General features: G+C 44.9%; 1 protein-coding gene across 3 annotated transcripts in view; it reads right to left on the bottom strand.

The window, feature by feature from the left end:
• Positions 1-269: 269 nt before the first annotated feature.
• Positions 270-11,293, bottom strand: part of cdc14ab (cell division cycle 14Ab) — a 30,336-nt gene continuing 19,312 nt past the window's right edge. Inside the window, exons 7-16 of one of the 3 annotated variants that reach the window (XM_084354478.1) lie at positions 11,038-11,100; positions 10,427-10,514; positions 10,099-10,329; positions 9,416-9,554; positions 7,651-7,840; positions 7,474-7,574; positions 7,324-7,371; positions 7,031-7,159; positions 5,362-5,719; positions 270-3,203 (exon numbers count right to left, since the gene is read on the bottom strand). In XM_084354478.1, coding sequence (XP_084210604.1) covers positions 3,174-3,203; positions 5,362-5,719; positions 7,031-7,159; positions 7,324-7,371; positions 7,474-7,574; positions 7,651-7,840; positions 9,416-9,554; positions 10,099-10,329; positions 10,427-10,514; positions 11,038-11,100 — 1,377 coding nt within the window. In that variant the 3' untranslated portion in view covers positions 270-3,173. Of the gene's footprint in view, positions 3,204-5,361; positions 5,720-6,001; positions 6,363-7,030; positions 7,160-7,323; positions 7,372-7,473; positions 7,575-7,650; positions 7,841-9,415; positions 9,555-10,098; positions 10,330-10,426; positions 10,515-11,037; positions 11,101-11,293 lie in introns of those variants that run through there. The other 2 variants (XM_084354480.1, XM_084354479.1) reach the window with 2 other exon arrangements.

Here is an 11,293-nt window from a genome sequence, read left to right as displayed (position 1 = left end):
TCGTGGAGACGTTTCTGCCCCCAGGGGAACACAGAGTAATGTAAACAGTGATGGAGGAAGTACTCGGATACTTTTCTTCAGTTACAGTCCCAACACACAATGTTGAATGTTTGTGAAGTGACTCCAGCTCAGAGGAATGTGGTGAAGTAGACGTCTGAGGGACATCAGATGGAAGTACTCAAGTACAGTACAAGTACCTCGCAGTTTTACTTACAGTACTCAAGTAAATGTACGTGTTGCTCCACAGACAAAAACAAACCGACAACAAATATGATGAAGAAAAATGATTTTATTTTCTGTTATTGCTCCGACAGAAACTGTTATTTTCTAACTTCTCTTCATGAAATACTTCAACAGTAAATACAGAATCAGAACATCAGGAGCAGAGCAACAGCTACACTTCCTCATTCAACATCCTCAGCATTTCAAAATAAAAGCCCTCTGCTGTAGACTCAAGGTTAAGGCACGTCAGGGACTCAGCTGTTATTCTGAAAAGGTTTGTGCTGTTTTCTCCTGAATGTGTTAAAGGCTCACGAGTCTGTACAGAACACGCCTGTGACGCGTACAGAACACGCCTGTGACGCGTACAGAACACGCCTGTGACGCGTACAGAACACAGCTGTTTTCCAGACAGCCAATCAGCTGTCAGATATTCAGTTTATGGACCATCAGGTGTCACATGATTAAACTTTACATTTAAAGGAGCAGTCCAACATTTTCTCCTAAAGGATTACGTGAAAAAACATTTTAAACTTTTAAATCTTTTTGAATCTTAAAGTTCCTGAACTGACATTAAAACTGACTGACTTCAGCTCTGTTCAATAACATGTTATTACTATAATCAATGGACAATAATATTAATGGATTATCTCCAGAGTTGAATGAATGCTTTGATGTTGTTTGATGTATTTAGAGTAAACTGCAGGTTAAACATTAAAAACTCATCATATATTATAATTCATTCATTCATTTTAACTTCAGGGTGAAACTTTGATTCAAACCTTAAAGGTCCCATATTATGAACAACACGTTTTCTCTGGTCTCTACATATATAAATGGCTCCAGGCTTTCATGTTTCGGAATGCCGCCCCTTAATTATTTTTTAAAGAAGGGCGCCATTCCGAACCTGAAACCTAACCCTGACCCTGACCCTGACCCGGTCGGAAGGGCGGTCCTTCGGAATGGGGGTCGCCCCCCCGAGCTTAGACACACACATTGCTCTGTTGTTGGTTGTAAAAATCAACATAAGTGCCTATATTCTGTCCCAGCTACAGAAGAACAGAAGAGACAGTGGTTGCCTTCCATTTTTAACGACGACGTGCCGGCTACGGTTCCTGTAAGTCTGTTTGTGTGTGCTAACCACATGGGACTGCTTCAGTAACGAGGGTCAGTACTAAGCTGGCTTTGCCTCGACACTGACCCTCGTAAAAGGATCAGTCCCAACCATACGGGACCCAGCAACTGCACCCGAGCCACAGGTGAGTGTCGCCACGTGTTGATAGTATTTACAGTTGCCTACGAGTTTGGTGAAGTCAGCCTGAAACTGGCTAACTAGTTAGCTCCGCCTCGGTCCGCTATGCAACGGCGTTTGAAGCGAGTTTAATGTGAATAATATTACGAGGGGGCTTGGTTGTCACAGTAAAAAGTCTGGAGACATGTGCAGACTGGAGACAGAGACTATGCGAACAGTGTCCAAGAGTTTGGAGACTGTGTTGGAGACAAACACAGCTTTCGCTAGCTGTTTTTAGCTGTTACCTGTTGCAGGTCAGTGGGGGATGGGAGCCGGGTGGTTGTGTCGGGGAGTCCTGCTGCAGCCGCAGAGTCTGTATGTTTCTGAGCCTCTACTTCTGGGTCCGATTCTGGGTCAAACTGGTGTGGTTGAACGACAGCATCTCGGTGAGCCATAGCGATACATCCACCGTAAACATTAGCGCATGCTACCGCTAGCGGTATTAAAGCTGCAGGCACAGAAACAGCTGCTCTCAGTATGAGCTCACTTGAGCGACTTTCAGACAGCTGAAGTTCAGGACCACTGAACAGTGTTGTTGGACCTCTGACAGCTGTGTGAAATTTATGAAAAACTGTATAATATGGGACCTTCAATTACTAGTGAAACCTGTAATGATGAGATTGATTAAGTGTTTCGATCAGTTAAAAACATTAATAATTAAAATAATTAATATTAACATGTAAATTAAAGGAGAAGTCATTTTAAATTCTATCTGCTTCATTTCAGTGTCATCGAGTCAAACGTCTCATTTATCTTCTCGTCTCACAGAACACAAAATGTTTGGACACACAGTTGTCATTTTTACTACACTTTCTCTGGTCAGTAAACACATCATCAGCTGTGTTAAAAGTAATGAGGCTCATCTACAGCGTGACACCAAGAGAAACACTCAAATAATCAATACATTTCATTGATCGAACTGTTGATTTATTCTGTTTTCAGTGGAGACGTTGAGTCATATTTAAAGAATTAAACTGATGTTTGTTCTGAATCAATAACCAATATTAATCTGAGGAGGATGATAAACATTGAGTTACACTTCGTGGTGCCTCAAATAAAGAAGATTAATAACTGTTTGTAATAATCGTTAAGTTTAAATATTAATGATCATGTGAAGCTAGAAAACATTAAAACAACTTTAAACTGACGGATTCATCAGCTGATCGCTTTTACTTTCAGGTCGTCTCAGAGACTCCAGGCTGACCAATCAGACGCGTCCTTAAGGCTGAGTGGGCGTTAACTGCTGCTGGCTCCGCCCCTCTCTCTCACTCTCTCACACACACACACACACACACACACACACACACACACACACACACCCTGAGTTTGTCCCTTCTTCATTATTATTGCTGCTGATTAAAGTGAATCTGATTTCTGATCAATAACATCAACACTTAACTGATCAGTAACAGGAAGTCAATACTGTAACCATGACAACAGAGAGCTGCTGTCAGCTGATCCTTCAGTTTATAAAAAACAAATATAAAATGAGTCTTCTTATCTAAATAAATCTTTTTCAGCCAATCACACGCGAGTAATGACATCATATTTACATCAGCTCATTTACATAAAGTATGAACACACAGCCGCTTCACCAGCGTTCCCTTTGAGCCGCCCACACAGGGGATTGTGGGTAATGTGTCCTCAGGTCAGGTCTGTAGTTCTAGTACTGGACGTACTCAGACTGAAGAGACTGGAAGACAAACAGACACCACAGAAGAAGTCACATGTGGGTGGTTCTGAAGGTTCTGATGAGATCCAGACATGTGAGGAGAACATGAGAGGAGAACATGAGAGGAGAACATGAGAAGAGAACATGAGGAGAACATGAGAGGAGAACACGTGAGGAGAACCTGAGAGGAAAACATGAAGAGAACATGAGGAGAACATGAGAAGAGAACATGAGAGGAGAACATGAGAAGAGAACATGAGGAGAACACATGAGGAGAACATGAGAGGAGAACACGTGAGGAGAACCTGAGAGGAAAACATGAAGAGAACATGAGGAGAACATGAGAAGAGAACATGAGAGGAGAACATGAGAAGAGAACATGAGGAGAACACATGAGGAGAACATGAGAGGAGAACACGTGAGGAGAACCTGAGAGGAAAACATGAAGAGAACATGAGGAGAACACGTGAGGAGAACATGAGAGGTGAACATGAGAGGAGAACATGAGAGGAGAACATGTGAGGAGAATCTGAGAGGAAAACATGAAGAGAACATGAGGAGAACACGTGAGGAGAACATGTGAGGAGAACACAAGGAGAAAATGTGAGGAGAACACGTGAGGAGAACACGTGAGGAGAACACGTGAGGAGAGCATGACAGATCATGAGGAGAATATGTGAGGAGAACATGAGGAGAATACGTGAGGAGAACATGTGAGGAGAACATGAGAAGAGAACATGAGAGGAGAACATGAGGAGAACATGAGGAGAACACGTGAGGAGAACCTGAGAGGAAAACATGAAGAGAACATGAGGAGAACACGTGAGGAGAACATGAGGTGAACATGAGAGGAGAACATGAGAGGAGAACATGTGAGGAGAACACAAGGAGAAAATGTGAGGAGAACACGTGAGGAGAACACCAGAGGAGAACACAAGGAGAAAATGTGAGGAGAACACGTGAGGAGAACACGTGAGGAGAACATGAGAGGAGAACATGAGGAGAACACCTGAGGAGAACACGTGAGGAGAACATGAGGAGAACATGAGTGGACATGAGGAGAACACGTGAGGAGAGCATGAGAGATCATGAGGAGAACATGAGGAGAACATGAGAATACGTGAGGAGAACATGTGAGGAGAACATGAGAGGAGAACATGAGGAGAACACGTGAGAACACGAGAGGAGAACATGAGAAGAGAACATGAGAGAACATGAGGAGAACACGTGAGAACGAGAGCTCAGCACCAGAACTGGCTCAGCAGCCTCCTGGTGAACACGGCAGACGGAGGTGATTTACAGCAGCAGTGGAGTTTTTACATCTTTCATGGTGAGTGTTTTTTTTTTTTTTACTGATCTGAACGAGACTCGTGCAATAAATTAATGAAGCGTTCAGTCTCCTTGCGGGTCAGAATCATTCAGTCAGTGTCAAAGTTAACAGGCGGCGCAAAATTGAATTATTATCATCAACGTTTATGATAATATTAGTCTAATATTATTAGACTAGTCTAATAAAGACATGTTAACGACTGCTGGTCGTCTATTTAACTCTTCAGTGATGTCCTCACTGGTGGTTTAACGCTCAGCAGCAGCTTCATGTTAGTGACAGAAACATTCAGATCATCAGCTCATGTTAATATATTAACATGTTAATATATTAACATGTTAATCTGTTAATGAATCACAGAGACACGAAGCAGAAGATTAATAAATATTAATAAAGTCACTAATATTAAATATTAAATATTTAAACATTCAGAAGTTAGTGAAACGTTCTGATCCATGAGTCACTGGTGATGTGACAGATCAGACAGGAGGAGGAGGAGGAGGAGCAGGAGTAGGAGGAGGAGAAGGAGGAGGAGCAGGAGTAGGAGGAGGAGAAGGAGGAGGAGCAGGAGTAGGAGGAGGAGGAGGAGCAGGAGAAGGAGTAGGAGGAGGAGAAGGAGGAGGAGGAGGAGCAGGAGAAGGAGGAGGAGGAGCAGGAGTAGGAGGAGGAGGAGGAGCAGGAGAAGGAGGAGGAGGAGGAGCAGGAGTAGGAGGACCTGAACATAATACTTTAATGTTAGTGTGACAGACAGTGAACAACAGATGAGGTAACAGGTGTTAATGATGTCAGAGCAGAGGGAACAAATCAGCAGAGAGGGGCGGGGCTAAGCTGCTGCTGTGGCAGAGGACTTACAGGTATGGAGCGGCTCAGGTAGCGTCCTGACGGGCCCTTCAGAGCGCTGTAGGGCCCGGGGCCCCTGTACGGGTTGAAGTCCTGGGGCCCTGGCCTGCTGCTGATGAAGCCGGAGCTTTTCCCTGCAGGGGGCGCTGCTGAGCCCCCGTACACACCGCTGTTGTTGTTCACCTCGTGCTGCATGCCGCGGGCGCCATTACCATAACAACTGAGAGAGAGCGGGCCCAGAGCGGAGGGGGAGGGGCTGAGAGATACAGAAGAGGAGGAGGAGGGGGGAGGAAGAGAGGAGTAGGGCGAGTTTTTGTCCTCCTCCACATCTGCAGCGTACAGATCACTGAGAGAGCTGGCCAACCGCGAGCTGAGGATAAATCACAGTAAACCAGGCTTAAACCTGAGTCAGACCAGTTTAACCAGGCTTCAACCTGAGTCTGACCAGTTAAACCCGGCTTCAACCTGAGTCAGACTGGTTAAACCAGGCTTCAACCTGAGTCAGACCGGTTAAACCAGGCTTAAACCTGAGTCAGACCGGTTAAACCAGGCTTAAACCTGAGTCAGACCAGTTTAACCAGGCTTCAACCTGAGTCAGACCGGTTAAACCAGGCTTAAACCTGAGTCAGACCAGTTTAACCAGGCTTAACCCTCTAGGTGCCAAAGTCGCAACAGGCAACATTGCTGAATAAAACAGCCCATATCTTCTATCTATCATCTGCTGCCTTGTGCTGTTACTGCTTGCTACCACTAGATGGCCACTAGATTCAGCTTCAATCCTGACGTCATTTGTGGGCGTGTTTCTATGCAAAATACCTGAGAGAAAAAAAAGTTTGAAACAGCAATTTTAAATAGCAATTTTTGTAATAAAAAACAAAATGCCCAAAAGACTTTACAGTGCAGATGAGGTGCTTGCACAGATCTTTGCTGATCACGATTCAGAAGGGGACGATCTGCCCTCTGATGACGATCGCCTGTCAGAGACGAGTGACTGACGATGCTGCAGCTGCACACTGTCACACAAGCAACACGCACTGATCACGGCGAGAGTTTTCTTTTCTTTTTACAAATTAGATTAGGAAATTCACTCCTATCAGATTCCTGTTCATTTACTCTGAGGATGAAAAAAATCTATGAAAAAATGAAATGACATGAAAAAAAATCTACTGTATAAATATGTTCAGAATTTCGTTTTACTGAATTTTACCTGGTGATATACAAATTAGATTAGTAAATTTACTCCAATCAAACTCCTGTTCCTTATTTTGAGGATGAGATGACAATATACTTTTTTTTTTCTGTATAAATATGTTCAAAAATCAGTTTTACGGAAAGTTACTTTCAGTCACCTGGTGACGTCACAATATGCAAATTAGATGAGTAAATTTACTCCATCACAAACTTTAGGTCATTATCAATATTTTTCTCATTTACACTATGGATTTATCTCTCACCACTTCCAAGCTACAGCCTTTTGAAATCTTAAAATCCAAACGGAATATTTTCCTAAATAAACTCTGGCGCCTGGAGGGTTAAACCTGAGTCAGGTTTAAGCCTGGTTAAACTGGTCTGAGTCAGACCAGTTTAACCAGGCTTAAACGTGAGTCAGACCAGTTTAACCAGGCTTAAACCTGACTTAATCCAGGTTTAAATCAGACAGGAAGTGGGTGGTGAGACTGACCTCCTCATGTTGGAGGCCGATGACGACGGACTTCTTCCGATCCTCTTGGCTGCAGCAGAAGCAGAGGATGCTGGGAACTTGGAGGTCTTGAGGGGGGAGGAGGGGCCCTGACCGACACCCATCGACAACCTGAACAGTGACACAAACCAGATCAATACATGTATTGATTAGCGTTTATCATTAACTGATAAGTGCATCATCCTCATGAATCATTTCTTTAATCATCTTGCGTGTAAACGTTTGAACTCTGTCTTCCTTTGAGTGCTCATGATGTCACTCAGGTGTTCAGTTACCTGAGCGGCTGTGAGGACGACCTGCTGTGAACCTTCATCTCCTCCACTCTGAAACACAAACATGGCCATCAGTGTGGATTCAAACCTACAGCTCCTGAACTGACTGATTCTGGTCCTGGATCTGAATGATTCTGGTCCTAGATCTGGTACCTGAGAGCTCCGGTGGTGGCGGGTCGGGGGGGCCGTCGGCTCTTTAAGGCTCTCAGTTTGTCTCCCTGAGTCAGGCCCGGTCCGCTGTCCACCGGCTCACTCTGGAGGATAAAACAAACCTACCATGAGACCAGAGACGTGAGGACGGGTTCAGAGGGACTGAAGATGAAGACTCACCTCCGTCAGGCGGTCGCTGCTCGGGGATCTGAACATGTTGCTGTTGTTGTGGGCGGAGTTTGTAGAGTTGTGGGCGGGGTTTAAGGTGAGGTCATCCATGCTGGTGATGAGGTGGGACACCGCCCTCTCCTCCATCTTGTTCTTCTGGGAACGCTGGCTATCGCCTAGCAACCACATGGCTGACTGCTTCCTGTGAGCACAGACAGAAGTTTGATGTTCTCTGAGTCGATTAATCTGGTCCAGAATACTGGACCCTGTCTCTTGATCCAGTCTGTGCTAGATCAGGTCCTAATCAGAGGAGTGAGTCTGCTCAGTCACAACCGCAGGTCAGTAATCAGATTACTCATTGATCCACAGTCAGCTCAATCACAACAGCAGGTCAGTAATCAGATTACTCACTGATACGCACTGTACTAAAGAGCTGAGCTGCTTCAGGTACATCCAGGAAGTTCAGTTACAGTTACTATATTTTGATGACAGTCGACTCAGATCCAGCTGACAATGAATCTCTACATGTAAAGAGTCTCGTTAGAGTCCGTTAATCTAATTAAATTAAAATTAAAGTCCACAGACAGGCTAACTGTCTCTGAGTGACCCAGTTCAGCCCTCAGTACTGGTCCGAGTCCTAAGACCAACACAAACATACAGACTGGAAACTGACACACACACACACACACACAGGAAAAATCCACACACACACACACACACACACACACACACACACACACACACACACACACACACACACGCTCCTGTTATCTTCTCCACTTATCTTTTCTAAAACATGAACTTCTCTCTAAACAACCTGATGAGAGTCTGCTGACAAACCAGGTGTGTGTGTGTGTGTGTGTGTGCGTGTGTGCGTGCGCTCATTAGTCAGCAGGTCTCGTTAAGGTGCGTTCACACCGGACCTGCAAACGAGCGACTGAGCAGTTAATCGCTCAGGCGAAATATCGCTGGGGCTCCGAGCGACAGCGTCCGAGCAAAAAAACGCTCAACCGCTCTGTCGCTCGAGATGAGAAACCCCAAGTTTCTCCTTCAGGCGCTCCTCAGCTGGGATGGAGCGCCTGTAGTTGGTGTCCAACCGGGCAATCCTGCCTCCGATTCTTGCCAACAGCTCGTCAAACTGGGCCGTTGTCAGCCGCGTATACCTCCTTGGAATAGCCGGTGGTATTCACCGAGATCAGTGCGCATCTTGAGTATGTTGTGGACCCAAAACCGACGACGCTTGGTTGTACGGCGCTTGTGGGACTTCCACAACAGGTAAACGGCGGCAACAGGTACAATGTCAGCCATGCTGGACCAATACAAACGGGAAGAAATGAGCGCCTCCGAGCGACGTGAAATTCACTGGAATCGATTGAATGGCGTCATCAGAGCGATCTGTTGAATTGTGCCGACGAGCGACTGCAGCTGAGCGACAGAGCGACTTTTTTGGAGCGACACGAGCGACAAAAATAAAAAGTCCAGTGTGAACGCACCTTTAGTGTTGATGATGACGAACAGTGAAGTGATTCAGTATTAGTGTTAGTGTTAACTGAATCTCATTGAAAACATTTAACAGACACAAACAGACTGATGGATAAACATGACATCACGATGTGAACATTAAAGATCCGACTCTGATCTGAACCAGCACCTTAGAGTTTATTTATTAATTAATAATAAAAATCATCTGCTGAGGGATTTGTTTCTTTTCTCAGACTTTGAGAACAAAAGAATGAAACAGCTCCGGAGTCAAACTCAGGGAAATATTCTGACTCACTCTTCCAGGAAGTTCTGCTGCGGTCCAATCACAGAGCCCGGTCTGCAGATCCTGATCCAGGCAATGGCCTCACCTGCTGTGAAGCGGTAGTGTTTCATCAGGTAACAGCCAATCAGAGTGCCCGTCCTGCCCAGACCAGCTGACAGACGGACAGACAGACAGGTTAGTGAACGTGACTGCAGCAGGTTTAACACACAAACAGATTCAAAGAACACTTGGACTCCAACAGAAGGTTGAACAGCAGCTTTTTAAACAGTTACACTTATTAAACAGCGACTGACTCAGTTCACACCGCCAGGAGACGAGTCTGTCAGAACAGATGACAGCAGCAGATCATAAACCTCAGCAGATGACATCCACAAGTCTTTAAACTCGTTTTTAAGTCTTAATTATTAATATTCTGAATTAGACACATTGATGTTTTTCTACAGCTGATGATGGAAGAAGCAAAGTTATTATTATTGTTGTTATTATCCTTTAAATATCCTTTAATCAAAGATTTTGAGGAATATATTCCTTCTTTAATATTCTTCAGACAGAAACCATCACAATAAAATCAGATTCTCCTCTCAGCTCCTGAATGTGTCACACCGTTACTGCTGCAGGCTGCCCTGTGCAGAGGACAGGACTTGGACCAGAGCTGAGGGGACAGACAGAGGACAGACAGGACAGGAAGTCCTCACCCTTGCAGTGGACGGCCACTGCTCCGTCCATGCTTTCACTGACGTGCAGAAAGCGGCGTATGATGATGTCACTGGGCGTGCTGCCATCCAAGAAGAAGAGGTCATAGTGGTCGAAGCCGGCATCGGTGAAGCGTTTGGAGTCGTAGATCTTCTTGTTCAGACGGATGACCATGGTCACGTTGTGTTTCCTGAAGTAGGGGAAGTACGCCTCGGGGGCATGGAGAGGGTAACCTGCAGGGGGCGGAGCAACCACAAGTGTTCAGAAACAACCCAACACACAGACGGTGCAGGACGAATGCTGTCCTGATTAAACAGACTGCTGACCCACCGTTCTCTATTTTAGTTTTAGGATGAGGACCGCTGAAGGCCAGAAACTTCCCCGGGACGATCCAGTTCAGGTCTCCATTCTCCACCCGCTACAAACACAAACACACAAACAGGCTGAATCAGAAACAATTTGCAGAAGGTGATCAGCTGACCGAAGCATCAGCAGCTCTCAGGTCAGTCTGATGATCACTGTAACACAATGATCATCCTGAGGGGGGCGCTGCATTCTCACTCTGTCCACATCAACGTGTCAGTGAACACCTCCACTCTCCTTCCAATACAATAATCAGTCTCAAACATTTTCATCATTTATTATATTTGCAACAGTGAAATGTAACATGTGCTTCTTAGTTGATCTTTTGTTTTAGGATTTTATTTTATTATACATAATTATTATTTTCCTTTAGTTTATTTTAATTCATTTAATGTAAATTTGCACTGAGTCTGGTGAACTTGTGTGATTGTTCTGTTTGTTCTGTCGCCACATGTTCTAATAAAACCTCCTGAATGACCTTCTGACACATCAAAAGCTTTTTCTTCTTCTGCCTAAATAATTAATGTGTGTTCAGCTCTGCAGAGTTCAGGAGGCTCACTGGCTGCTGCTGTTTGTACCTCGTAGTGTTCGTACTCGTCCACGTCAAATGTCTCAAAGTCAAAGAAGCCGTGCTGCAGAGCCTGAAACACAAAACAAACACTGTTATATATATTTTGTTTTTTTGTGACAGGAAGAGCTGAAGAGAGACATGAGGGGGAGGGGCTGGGATCAAACCCACGCTGCTGCAGTAACTCAGTCTCACACGGTGTGCACACCTGTTATACACCAGAGGGCTATTCCAGAAAGGAGGTTCAACAGACTCTGAGGCTAACC

Source organism: Pagrus pagrus (assembly GCF_965226575.1).
Source record: "Pagrus pagrus genome assembly, chromosome: 6".
Lineage (NCBI taxonomy): Eukaryota > Metazoa > Chordata > Actinopteri > Spariformes > Sparidae > Pagrus > Pagrus pagrus.
Note: the sequence above shows the minus strand (reverse complement) of the source record. Positions and strands in the feature narration are given on the sequence as shown.